Below are 14003 nucleotides of genomic sequence, written 5' to 3'. Positions count from 1 at the left end.
TAATTTGTTTGAAAGCCATTTCAGGGCAGAAACGCCGTCATCCAGCTCTTCTGTGTCCACTCTACCTCTCCCGGAAGCGTTTATAAGTTAAATCTATCCTTTGTGACCTGAGGAAACCAGACCTGGGGTTGGCGGTTCGCTTATAATAGGTCACATTTAATCTAACAGCATATGTTGCAGCTGTTCTACACGAAGCCATTGCACTAAGCACTGTGTAAGCACTGGTGCGTTTACGTCTCGGTCACTCTGCACAGTAGACTCTCAGCTCCACTTTTCAGAGAAGGAAACCGAGGCTTAGAAAGGCTAAGGAATGCAAGAGGCAGTCCAAGTGGTTAAGAATGCGGACTTGGGGCCAGCTAGCCTGGCTTTGGTCCTTGGCCAGGTGACGTAACACAGCCCCTCTATACCCCCATGTCCTGCTTACTGAACGGGGGTAATAACGGCCCCTACTGGGTGGGGTGGTTTTGAGCTTTATAACAGCGATCACAAAACATAAAAGCAGCCTGGAAGGTGCATGGCACTATCCCTCGTGACAGCGAGTCAGGGGCAGGGCCAGGAGCCCAGCCGGGCTGAGTGGGCTGTCCCTGAACTATGCTGCTTCTCCCAAGTCCCCTGTTCCAGACCTGCTGGCTTCTCCCTCCCCAGGGCAAGGATGGAGGGAGAGGACATGCCTGTAAGAGCATGGACCGTGGAACCAGTGCACCTCCATCCGACTCCTTATCCACCAGCCACATGACCTTGAGCGTTAACCTCTCTGCTTTAACTCTTCATCTGGAAAAGGGAAATCATAAGAGTAACAGGCTCATGGATTGTCAGGAGGGTTAGACGCTTTGCTATATGTGTAAAGCGCTTATAACAGTGCCTGGGAACCAGTGTCTTGTGCATCGTAGTTATTACCGTTTGGTGATTATTCTCTGCCTGTGTTGTAGGCATCCCCCCTGACGAGAGCCCCCGCCGGGGAGGTCCTGCAGGGCCCTACCTGCAGTCTCAGCGACTTGCGCTCTACGCCCAGGCCACCGAAGCTCTGCTGAAGAGCGGCGCTGCGTACCCGTGTTTCTGCTCACCCCAGCGGCTGGAGCTCCTGAAGAGGGAGGCCCTAAGGAACCGCCAGACACCCCGGTGAGAGCCCCAGCCTGTCATGGGTGCCTCCCCAGGGGTGGATGTGTTCGTTAGCTCTTGCTGTGTAACAGATTATCCCCAACTGGCTTATCTCAGGGTTTCTGTGGGTCAGGTTTGGGCACAGCTTAGCTGGCTCCTTTGGCTCAGGGTTGCTCTCAAAGCTGCATCAAGGTCTTGGCCAGGCTTGCAGTTACCTCGAGGCTGGACTCTCAAAGGATCTGCCTCCATGCCTCTCCGAGGCTGTTGCCTGGAGGCATCTGTTCCAAGCCATGTGGGCCTCTCCACAGGGCAGCTCACAGCTTGGCAGCTGGCTTTCCTCAGGGCAAGCCAGGGAGAAGGCAGGGGAGAGCGAGGAAGGTGGAAGCTACAGCTTCTGCATAACCTAATCAAGGAAGTGACATCTTACGGCTGTGTTGTGCTCTGTGCATCAGAAGGAAGTCACTAGGTCCAGCCCACGCTCAAGGGCAGGGAGGACACGGGAAAAACACCATGAGGCAGGGATCATTCTCTTCTTCCCCGCTCAAATGGTAGCCCACAAGATACGTGTCATGCAGTTTACAGATCCCACTTACTGTCTTGAGGATCGGTCTGTATGAGTCCATAAATTTTCCTCTGCTTGCATAGTATTCCATCACAGGGCTGTGTCATCACTCACTTGATCAGTTCCTTTCTAATGAACATTTATGTTATCTCTAATCTTTTGTTACTAAAAAAAGGGAGCGGTGATGAATAATGTTGACGTCCATCATTTGGCACATGTGCAGTGTGTTTGTTGGATTACCTCCCTAGATTTGGAATTGCAGGTCAATTTATAGCTTTGGTAGATGCTGTCTAGAGGCACTCTGCTAGCTTGTACTCCCATCAGCATCATAACATTCAAGTTCCAGTTTCAGTGAACTATTTGGACAAGGGCTTGGATGTTCATACAAGGTCGTGCCATCCGCTGCAGCATTGCCTTTTTAATCATAAACGGTCTACTTGCCCATTGACAGAAGATTATTTTTTAAAATTACGATCATGCCCTATCCTGGATCCATACAGCCATTTATTTATTTATTTAATACATTTATTTATTTTTATAAATGTATTTGTTTATTTTTGGCTGCATTGGGTCTTCTTTGCTGCGTGCGGGCTTTCTCTAGTTGTGGCGAGTGGGGGCTACTCTTCATTGCAGTGCGCGGGCTTCTCATTGCAGTGACTTCTCTTGTTGCGGAGCACGGGCTCTAGGCACATGGGCTCCAGTAGTTGCAGCACACGGGCTCAGTAGTTGTGCCTCGCAGGCTCTAGAGCACAGGCTCAGTAGTTGTGGCACACGGGCTTAGTCGCTCTGCAGCATGTGGGATCTTCCCAGACCGGGGCTCGAACCCGTGTCCCCTGCATTGGCAGGCGGATTCTTAACCACTGCGCCACGAGGGCAGTCCCATACAGCCATTTACGATTGAACGTTTAGCTCAGTGTCAAGGATGGTACTTACAAGTGTTACATTTGTGTATCATTTAGGATGCTTTTGGGAGCAAGTAACAAATACTCTGTTTAAAAGGGACAAACCAGAGCTTCTCAACTTCAATGTGCAGAAGAATCACCTGAGGGTCTAGTTAACGGGCAGCTTCTGATTGAGCAGGTCCAGGGTGGGTCCAGCAGGTCCTGAGATGCCGCATTTCTGACAAGCTCCCAGGTGAGGCTGACGCTGGAGGTCCACAGACCACGCTTTGAGTAGCCAAAGCATAAACCACATAGACATTCATCTTCTTCTGCAGAAGTCTGCAGGTGGGTGACTCCAGGATGAAGCCAGCAGCTTTGAGAAGGCGGGACTCTATTTTGGCCTGTTGCTGCCTCCCTTGCTGCCCCCCTCCCCCATCAGTTACAAGTGGCTGCAGCACCTTGTGGCTCGCCCTCCTCTCACTTAGAGAGAAAATCTTTGCCAGAACCTTCATCCTCCGCTACCCCACAAGCATACTTTTTTTTGAATCTCAGTGATGGGTCAATGCTTTAGGGGAATGAGATTGCCTGCTTGACAAAATCAGTCATGGTTCACCCCCTTGGGTGACATTTGACGTTTCCTCATTAGCGAGGAAGAAGGGAAACAGGCTCGTGACTGCTGTGCTATGTTATCTCACTTAGTTCTCCCACGCAATAACCTTATTATCCCCATTCAAGACTGAGGAGACAGCTGTAAGAGGTAAATGACTTGCCCAAGGTCATACAGTTATCAGAGGCAAAGGTAGGGCTCACGCCCGTCACCACTACTCTTAGTAACTCTTAGTCACTGTGCTGCTCTGCTTCCCAACAGGTATGACAATCGGTGCCGGAGCCTGAGCGAGGCACAGGTGGCCCAGAAGCTGGCCAAAGACCCCAAGCCTCCCATCCGCTTCCACCTGGAGGGGGAGGCACCAGCCTTCCAGGACTTGGTGTACGGCTGGAATCGGCATGAGGTGGCCAGTGTGGAGGGGGACCCAGTCATCCTGAAGAGCGACGGCTTCCCCACCTACCACCTGGCCTGCGTGGTGGACGACCACCACATGGGCATCAGCCACGTGCTGCGGGGCTCCGAGTGGCTGGTCTCCACCTCCAAGCATCTGCTCCTCTACCAGGCCCTGGGCTGGCAGCCCCCGCGCTTTGCCCACCTGCCCCTGCTCCTCAACAGGGATGGCAGCAAACTGTCCAAGAGGCAAGGGGACATCTTCCTGGAGCATTTTGCTGCTGCCGGCTTCCTGCCAGATGCCTTGCTCGATATCATCACCAGCTGCGGCTCAGGGTTTGCAGGTACCCACTCCCCAAGAGGTCCTGGTGGGACCATAGCACTGAAGAGCCAGGGCCTTGGGTCAGGCCGCCTGGCCTTCAGTCCCAGCTGTGCCGCCCACTGGCTGTGTGATCTTATACGTGTTCCTTCTCTTATTTGACAAGTGTTTATTGAGCCAGACACCGTGTTACGTGCTAGGGCTACAAAGGTGAACAAGGTAGATGTAATCCCTGTCCTCAAGGATCTTATGATCTGTGAGCCTCGGTTGCCTCATCTGTAGAATGTGGGCTAAGTGTCTACCTCACAGGGTTAAGTTAGGGTTCACTGAGCTCCTGCCTATGAGGCACCAGCACAGTATCTGCCACACAACAGCACAAAAATTACAGATCCTGTAATTATTGTAATTACATTATTAGTAGAAGTACAATTAGGTACCCTGACAGTATGACTAGGATTACTATGACCCTAGTTTATTCCAAGCTGACCAAAGACTTAGGGCCCACATCTTGATGATGCACAAAATAGGATGACCTTTTGGAGGGGGGACGATTTCTGAAAATGTGGCCATAGTCTGCTTCCTGCTTTTTCTGCTCGTATCTCATTTAAACCTTAAAATATCCTTGAGGGGTATTTATTATCCCCACTGTTTGTTAGAAGCTTGTGAGGCTCAGAGAGATTGAGTAACTTGCCGAAGTCACACAGCTAGTGAGGGCTGTGGCAGAGGCTCAAGCCTAACCAGGATGCCCACTGACTGCGTGAGATGGGGCCACCGCTCGTGAGAAGCAGTTCGTGGCTCAGCTCTTCTCACTCTGGCTGCACTTTGGAATCCACCAGGAAGCTTGTGAAATACAGTCCTGCTCAGACCCCATCCAAAACCAGTCGAGTCAGGATCCCTGGGGCGCAGCCAGGCAGTGAGCAGGCTCTTCTTGCAGCTCGTGTCTTTGAGGGCCATGAGGGTTGATTTAGCCGGATTGTTTTCAAGCTTTTTGTTCTTTAGTGACAGAACCCTTTCTGCAAATGAAAGCTCACTCGGGCCCTTGGTATATAAAATAACTAGAATTTGAATCTGTTTGGGCAGCCTCCCTTGTGATTGAAAGTGGAATGGCAGGGTGAGGGGGTGGGTGCTGAGCAGCTGGGCCTGCCTCACTTGCAGAGAACCAGATGGGCAGGACCTTGCCAGAGCTGATCACACAGTTTGACCTGACCCGGGTCACCTGCCACTCGGCCCTGCTGGACCTGGAGAAGCTCCCAGGATTCAACAGGTGAGCGGGGAATCTGGAGCACCCCCAGGAGAAAAGGGCTCACCGACTGATGCTGGGTCCCCACGGTGGAAGGTCTAGTGGGCTCTGGAGTCACACACACTTGATTTTGACTATGGGCTCAGGTGTCTGGTGCCATGTGACCACAGTAAGTCACCTGACCTCCTCAAGCCTCTGTTTTCTCTAAAATGTTTTCTCACCTTAGGTGATTGTTCAGTTAAATTAAGCCTCAAACTATTTTGCACATAGAAAGTGCTCAGTAAAATGGCAGGTACGGTGTTTGTGGTCACCATTATTCCTGCTCAGCCCCTCCCCCACCCAGCCAACACAGTAACTGAGTGCTGTCTCGTGGCATCTGTTTTACATTTCAAGTAGTTCTTCCCTGCGAAACCTCCAGCCACAGTTACAGTTCGGATCACTGTTGCCACGTCTCAGGCTAAGGGCATTAGAGGGAAAGCCAGAGGACAGGTCCATACTTAAGGGCCAGGGACTCTTTGATGCCTTCTCTTGAGCCTTGGTTTGGGGGCAGGCTCTTCTCGGTGCTTTATGACATGAGCCCAGGGGATTCACATTGACTGCGGGTGTGTCAAGGATGTTACTTCATGTACTTCCCGCATCAGACCTAAGGTCAGTTGTATGATTTTGCTCTAGTGTGCATACGAGGAGAGCAAGATGTCAGGAAGTTGAATAACCAGCCCAAGTTCAAGTTCACACAGTAATGGTGGGCATCTTTTTTTAAATTATTATTTTTATTTATTTATTTTTGGCTGCGTTGGGTCTTCGTTGCGGTGCGCAGGCTTCTCATTGTGGTGGCTTCTTGTTGTGGAGCATGGGCTCTAGGTGCATGGGCTTCAGTAGTTGTGGCACACGGGCTCAGTAGTTGTGGCTCACGGGCTCTAGAGCGCAGGCTCAGTAGTTGTGGCACACAGGCTTAGTTGCTCCACGGCATGCGGGATCTTCCCGAGATCGAACAGGGATCGACAGGGATCGAACTCCTGTCCCCTGCGTTGGCGGGCGGATTCTTAACCACTGTGAGTGGGCATCTCTTGAGTGGGGCATTCAGGAGCAAACAGCGTGCACATTGAATGCAGCCTGTTCTCTACCTTTCTTATCATGGAGAAAGCGATATCCCTGGGAGAAATGGAGTCGGAACAGGGGAGATACTTTGTGACCCATTCCAGTCCTCCGCAAAGCGTGAGGGGGAGCCAGAGGGAGACGGCAGTGGGCTTTTGCCTGGGATAGATGCCCTCAGTTTTTGTGCAGCCGAAGCTGTTCTCTTTAGTTGTTTCTGTAATCAAGCCACTGCTATGATTATTTCAGTAACAGTTGTAAAGATAGTAGTTGTCATAGCAGTGCTAGTGGTGTGGTGGAGGTAGTGATGGTAACTAACATTTATCTAGCACTCGCTACGTCCCAGGCCGTGGACTATCTCAAGCCTGATTTCTTTCTTCCCACTGTCTCATCTAACTACTAAGGAGGTCCTAGAAACAGTTTCAGTACAAATTTCATGTGATTTCTCTTCATGCGTTTTAGAAAGTGATGGTTTTGGGCCAGTGAGTGCTCCAGATGGCTTCCCAGACGGTCTCATCCTTCCACCCTCTGTTCAGACTCCCTGCCCGTCTCCAACTGCCGGGTGTGGCAGTAACACAGGCCTGGTACTCAGCGCTTTACAGACAGCTCCTCGTTTACTCTGCCCAGTGCCCTGTGAGGGAGGCCCCGTTGTTCCCACAGTAACAGACGAGCACCCTGAGCTCCAAACGGTTGTGTAACTTGCTGCAGACGTCTGGCAAAGCTGGCTTCACCCACAGGCCTGTGCAGTCCCAGAGCCCATGAGATGATCATGAGTCCCTCGCTGCCTGCCTTTCTTCTACGTCAGGGACAGGGGGCCAGGCGCCTACAGAATGGCCCTCGGCCCCTCGCTGCTCGCTCTCTTGGGTCCCTCCAGTCGTGCTGGGGACAGGGTGAGGGCAGCCCAGAGACAGGACTGACAGGGCCTGGTTTGAGGCTTGGAGTCTTAGAGGCTTTGCTGCTTCTGAAGGAGGGAACAAGGCGGTTGGAAGAATTTTGAAAAGGGAAAGATTTGACCTGACAGGAAAACTTGAGCTTTTTAACTGTGAGCTGTGAATTCAGAGAACTGTGCCATCTGGACATGGCTTTGAATCCTAGAAATCCATATTCTCGACCTGTGCCCTTTTGCTCCAGAGCCCCACGCTTTGAACTCTGCGAGGAGGCAGGCACCGCCAGGTTCTGCTTTGTAAACTCAGGTGCCTGTTGAGGCCAGGCAGGTAGCTCAGAGGAGGGTGGTGGGCCATGTGAGAGGCCCTGGGGAGCAGAGGGACGGGCAGACCTTCGGCACCCTCCTCTGTGCTCCAGCTGGAAGGTGTCATTCTTCAAACCCCACCCACTCCACTGGGGAAGAGGGTTGTCGAGGCTGGAGATGCCCGTGGCAGGACGGTCCCTTGGCTTCCCCGGCAGGCTGCACCTCCGCCGGCTGGTGAGCGATAAGACCCAGAGACGCCAGCTGGTGGGGAAGCTACAGGCTCTCGTGGAGGAGGCATTCGGGAGCCAGCTGCAAGACAGGGATGTGCTGGACGCAGCCTATGTGGAGAGGATCATCCTGCTGAGACAGGTGTGGTGTCGGGGGCTTGGGGGGGACCCAGGGAGCGGGTGGCGCCCCACTCCTCCCCCTCCCGCTGCATCAGAGCCCCATCCCAGGGCGTTCAGTGACCGCCTCTTCCCCCAGGGTCACATTTGCCACCTGCAGGATTTGGTCTCCCCAGCGCACTCCTACCTGTGGACTCGCCCTGCTGTGAGTCGAGCGCAGCTGGGTGCCGTCTCAGAGAAGGTGGACGTCATCGCCAAGCGTGTGCTGGGGTGAGTGTCCGCAGGCTGAGTTCAGGGTTCTGCACCTCCCTTTCCTCTCTCCCCACCAGGGCCCCTTCACTCCAGGGCTCGGCTGTCAGGCCTGCAGTACAGCCCCAGAGCTAGCGAGAGGTTCTCGGTGAGACGATCACTCACGGCTCTCTTGGCGGAAGGGCTGACCCTGAGGAGCCCAGGCTCTCCCGGGAAGAGGCGGTGGTCTGGCGCTGGGATCGGACCCACCTGGGTTCGGTTCCTGCCCCACCCCTCGCTGGCCCAGTTAGTTCACTTGCCCAGGGGGCTTCGATTTGTCCAAGTCACTGCACGTCCTTGAGCTTCCATTTCCTCACCTATAGGGTGGAGATGATACTAGGTCTTATTTTAACAGTAGCAGAACTCTCCAGATTACGAGGGCACAAAGTGCAACCAAAACGGGCTTAAGCAAGGGGGGAATGATTGGTGTACGTAATTGCAGAGGCTAGGAGAAGAGCCAGCTTGAGGTCCAGCTTAAAGCTGGGGCCAAAAATATGGCACCAAGACCTAATTTCTCCCTCTGCCCCTTTGACTTTCTCCCCCACACTCCTCCACGCCCACTACTCCTTCTGCAGGGGTTCTGTATCGGGTAGATGGAGCGTGGGATGCTCTACCAGACAAGACAAGCGCCTTTCTCCCTTACCTGCATCCAGAGCAGGCAGTTTGGGCTGAAGAGCTTTCTCCACATCTCCAGGGTCCTGTCATCCCTGGGTTTTGCTCTTGTCCCCATGGTCCGTGGTGGCTCACAATTCAGCCAGAGGAGGAAGGAGGGAAAGGGAGAGGGGGACGGGATACTCCTCCCCCTTAGGGACTTGACTTAAAAGTGACACACTCGTTTCCACCCGCATCCCACTGGCCCGAACGCCTGTCTTACGGCCACTCCAAGCTACAAGGGAGTCTGGAAAATGCAGTTTTTACCTTGGGGACCAGGTGCCCAGCTGAAAATTGTGTCAGTACACGAGAGGGAGAAAGGATACCAGGGGTCAGAAGCAGCCTCTCACAGTCTCCACTGTAGTGGTTAAGACAGCAAAACCTTAGCTTCCGGCTCCAGCTGTGTCCTGAGATTCATTCTGATGGGGCCTGATTGGCCTGGTTTTTCTGTCTCCGAACTAGTCACTGAGGCCTGGAGAATATGATGTGCTGACTGGCTTAGGTTAGGTCATATGTGGGACCCTGAGTGGACCCCCCCCACCCCCACCCAGCCAAAGCACATGGGCTGAGGATGGAGCCGGGTAGTTCCACAGGGAGAGTTAGGGCCTGTGGAGAGAGTTATAAAGATTAAATTAGATAATAATAGCAAACACTTGTGTGGGTTTGCTTACACATGTGCCTACAGCATGCTGTGTTATATGTCATATACATTAGATGTGTACACGGATACGTGTGCATGCTATGTGTGTGTGTGTACACTTGAATTCAGAGCAGCCTAATAAAGGAACTCCTGTTAGCCCCATTTTAACAGGTGAGGAAATCAAGGCACAAAGAGGTTAAGTAACTTGTGTAAAATAATACAGCTAGTAAATCGAAGGAGCAGGGATTGAGACTGAAGCTGGCTGGGGCGAGAGACCGTATGTCCAATCATATTCTCTATTGCTTATCTTTGGTGTAAAGTACTTGGACAGCCCCTGATAACAAGCAGCCATCACAAGTCTTCCCTCCTACTCAGCCCCCAACAGAAAGGCAGTCCCAAACAGCAGTTTCCTTTGTGAAATGTCTGTGTATTCAAGGAAATGTGTATACAGCTCCATTCTTCCAGTTTTTTGAATTTAAAACTTAATTGTTATTAATATATTCAAACCTCTTGAACCTCGAGGTTTAAAACTTAGAAATTATTTTGAAAGGTATATATCAGGAGTCCCATTTTTAATCCTTGTCCCCTGTCTGCCCCGTTCCAGAACCCTCTCTGGATGTTACTACTATTCATAATTATATCTAAATAACCCTTAGTTTTCAGCTTTTTTACATAAAAGGTACAATACAGGGAATTCTCTGGTGGTCCAGTGGTTAGGACTCAGTGCTGTCACTGCCAAGGGCCTGGGTTCAGGCCCTGGGCAACTAAGATCCTGCAAGCCGAGCAGTGTGGCCAAAAAAATACGATATGATAACACTGTTGTCTTTGGGTGGGATTTTTGTTTTATTTTTATTTTTTTAGTGAAGTATAGTTGATTTATAATATATTAGTTTCAAATGTACAACATAGTGATTCAGTATTTTTATAGATTATACTTCATTTAAAGTTTACAAAATAATGGCTGTATTTCCCTAAGTGTCTTTATGTGTTTTTTTGCTTGTTTGTCTGTTTGTTTTTCCCTTAACAATTTATCTTTAGATCTGTCCAGGGCTTAGAAGAGCATCCTCATTCTTTTCTCGGCTACAGCTATTCCCTTTTTATACCACTTTACCATGATTCATATAATTCATCTCCTATTGATGGACATTTGGATTGCTTCCAAATTTTGCAGTTACAATCACAGTGAGTAACCTTGAATAGACATCATTAAGCACCCTTACAAGTAAATCTCCAGGATAAATTCCCAAGAGGTATTATTAGTAATAATACTCTCTTAACTTAAGACATTCCACACGAGGCTGTTAGTTCTAGTTCACTGGGCTAATGTCTTACCTCCCCACCCCTGCCATGGGATTAGATTTTAGAGACCCTCTGGGGATCCCACTGAAGGCAGGAAAGCTGACGCCCAAATATTTAGAAGCTGCCGGATCTCTGGAAGTCCCTCTGTGCCCACACCAAGGCCTGGACCAGCTCTAACATGCCCTGGCTGCCAATGTTGGCTGCCTGGGGCCTGTCACTCTCACCAGCTCCTTGGCAGCCTGCTTCCCCACAGTGACATTGAGGAGTGTGTTTGGTTTTTTCCCACATTACATTTTTGGGTTTTTATGAAGTATAGTTGGTTTACAATGTGTTAATTTCTGCTATATAGCAAAGTGATTCAGTTATACATATTCCTTTCCATAGTCTTTTCCATTATGGTTTTTCACAGGATATTGACTATAGTTTCCTGTGCTCCTGTGATGTTTATCCATTTTATATATAATGGTTTGCATCTGCTAGTCCTAAACTCCCAATCCTTCCCTCCCCCCACCCCGCCCACCCTTGGCAACCACAGGTCTGTTCTCTATGTCTGTGAGTCTGTTTCTGGTTTGTAGATACGTTCATTTGTGTCATATTTTAGATTCCACATATAAGTGATATCATATGGTATTTGTCTCTTTCTGAGACTTACTTCACTTCGTATGATAATCTCTAGGCCCATCCATGTTGCTGCAAACCACATTACATTTCATATTTTCAATATTTCCTCTTCTCCATTTCATAAATAGCAGCAATCATGTGGTCCGGTTTTAAGATGCAACAAGAATGATTATGTTTCTCAGATTGAAACTGAGTTGCTCAAGTACTGGAGTGAGTAAGGAAATCTGCACTAAAAGGCTTTTTGTTTCAATTCCTCATGAACCCAGTCCCTGAGCCGGTAGCCCTCCATCCTGAGCTGATGTGGGGAATGGAGTGTCTGGGCCCTTTCGGGAGCAGATGGTGTCAGAGGTGGCATCGAGGATCGTCTGCACTAGTGAAGATCTCCAGCCTCGGTCCCTCTTCCGTGTGGAATGACTCCCCCTGCCCTGCTCCCGTCTCTTGCTCTAACTCAGAATCAGGGCTGGGACGAAGTTTTTGCAAGTCGTGCTCTGACTAATTGGGGACTTTCTCTTGACCTCAAACATGCTTTGGGGAGAGGGTCTCAGCTGGACTGCCAGGAAAGTGGGGAATGGTTGCTGGCTTGTTGTAGTTCCTTAAGTGTTTCATTTGTGGGCAAAGAATGGTTGTAGCAAGTTGGCGGCAGGGACATTACTGGAGCTGGGGTCTCCTGATTTCCTTCTTTCTGCTCTTCTCTGCTACATCCCCCAGAAGTCTTGAAGCTGTGTTTCAGATCATTTCCCGGAGGGCTTCATTCTTCCATCCTATGTGTAACCCAATCCTAAGTTTCTTTTTGGATCCTCTTGCAATGTCTCTGAGCTCTTGGATGTAATCAATATTAGCTAATATTTAACTTTTTATTGAAATATAAGAGCTCATACTTTCAAGTACTTACCATCTGTTCAGGCAATGTACTTAGTGCTTTACAAGTTTTAACTTAGCCCCACCATAGCCCTGTGAGGTGCAGACACTATTATTATTCCCACTTTACAGGTGAGAAAACTGAGGCATGGAGATTACATGGCACAGGTAGTAATCAGTAAATCCTCTTACGGTTTCCTCTTAGTTTCCCTATTTTATGCCCACTTGCTTGGATTCTCTGTGTTTGTAGTCTCTTGGTTGTTTCTTCCGCAGCTAGGATGGGGATGGGGGTAGTAGATATCCGCCACCCCCAAGGCAGGCTTGAACATTGGTTGTGCTGTTAATGTATATTGTAGCTGATGGATGAATCTTCTGAAGTCCTCCTTTCCACCCACTTGCCACTGGCCCATGCTGGCCCCTTATAGACTGGCCCTCTTCTAGGCTTTTAGAAGGACCCGGTATGAGTTTAACTCAGGACATGCTGAACGGAGAACTGAAGAAGCTGTCAGAAGGTCTGGAAGGCACCAAGCACAGTAACGTGATGAAGCTCCTCCGAGTGGCCCTCAGTGGACAGCTGGTGAGGCGGGTGGCTGGCCTGTGCCCTGGAGCCCTCATTTATCCACTCAGCTAACATTCACCGGCAGCACTAAGCTCAGTTTGGGGACTGCAAAGATGAATGGAACATGACCACCCCCCTCATTCAGTCATTCAACAGACAATACTTACTGAGTACCTACCGTGTGTAAGCACCATGCTAGGTACAGTGGATACGGTAGTGAGTGAAACACATGTGCTCCCTGCCTTCATGGAGCCGGCGGTTGACTGGGGCTATTGGACCTACCAACCCAGCAAGATCAGGCTTCTGGGACCCATCCTTAGAAATTAAAGCCCGTAAAATGCAAACTCTGCTCCTTGGGATGCAGGCAGCAGTGCTGGGGTTGGCCTAGGGTGTAACTTCTGCAGACCAAGGTTGGGTGTCCATTCCTCAGGCATCTTAAGGCAATGTTTTCTCTTTTTGTTCTTAGCAAGGACCTCCTGTAGCTGAGATGATGTTGTCCTTGGGACCAAAGGAAGTGCGGGAACGAATACAGAAGGTGCTTTCCAGCTAGAGAGAAGGTGTGCAGGACAGCAGAGGTGGCCATAGGAACTGTTCTTGTGGGACCTGCCCTCAGAGGGGAGGAGCAGGAGGCCTGGGGCCCGTCGGAAGCTTGTGGAAGGAACCAAGAATGGACACACAACCTCTGGGTGCACAGGTGCATTTATGGCTCCACGCCAGGCCCATCCTTATCAGTTGGCCAGGGTCACCCAGCCCCCCTCACCTCCCTGACGCTGGAAAGGAAGGCCTCATGTATGGTTCTGACACCACAGTACACAGCAGAGGTTAGGAGCTGGCTCACTGAACAGTCGCAGCTCATGTTTTAGTCTGCTCGGGCTGCCATGAAAAAATATCACAGAATGGTGGCTTAAATAACAGAAAATGATTTTCTCACAGTTGTGGAGGCCAGCAGTCCAAGATCAAGGTGTTGGCAGGTTTCATTTCTCCTGAGGCCTCGCTCCTTGGTTTGCAGACTGCTGCCTTTTTGCTCTCTTCTCACAAGGCCTTCCCTCTGTGTGTGCCCTCGGTATCTCTGTTTGTCCAAAGGCCCTCTTAAGAGGACGCCAGTGAGATTGGGTTAAGGCCCACCCTCACGGCCCAGTTTGAACTTAATCACTTCTTTAAAGGCCCTGTCTGCAAATTTGGTCACATTCTGAGGTACAGAGAGGATAGGGCTTCACATGTGAGTTTTGAGGGGAACACAACTCAGCCCATGCATAACAGCTTGGCAGCAGCCTGGACTCCCGGGTCCCAGTTCTCGGGCCCAGTTTGACTTTGTTTTTTCGTTTTGTTTTGTTTTTTAATTTATTTATTTTTGGCTGTGTTGGA

The 14003-nt window shown here is 50.4% G+C and overlaps 1 protein-coding gene across 3 annotated transcripts in view; it reads left to right on the top strand.

Moving 5' to 3' along the window:
* EARS2 (glutamyl-tRNA synthetase 2, mitochondrial) overlaps positions 1–14003 on the top strand; it is a 21332-nt gene extending 7329 nt beyond the window's left edge. For 2 of the 3 annotated variants that reach the window (XM_032604593.1, XM_032604591.1), the window contains exons 3-9: positions 930–1119; positions 3410–3882; positions 5013–5121; positions 7594–7747; positions 7862–7992; positions 12521–12656; positions 13105–14003. In XM_032604593.1, coding sequence (XP_032460484.1) covers positions 930–1119; positions 3410–3882; positions 5013–5121; positions 7594–7747; positions 7862–7992; positions 12521–12656; positions 13105–13188 — 1277 coding nt within the window. In that variant the 3' untranslated portion in view covers positions 13189–14003. The remainder of the gene's footprint in view (positions 1–929; positions 1120–3409; positions 3883–5012; positions 5122–7593; positions 7748–7861; positions 7993–12520; positions 12657–13104) is intronic. The other variant, XM_032604592.1, reaches the window with a different exon arrangement.

Source organism: Phocoena sinus, chromosome 15 (genome assembly GCF_008692025.1).
Source record: "Phocoena sinus isolate mPhoSin1 chromosome 15, mPhoSin1.pri, whole genome shotgun sequence".
In the NCBI taxonomy this organism is placed as follows: domain Eukaryota; kingdom Metazoa; phylum Chordata; class Mammalia; order Artiodactyla; family Phocoenidae; genus Phocoena; species Phocoena sinus.
This window is presented reverse-complemented; position numbering and strand designations above follow the sequence as displayed.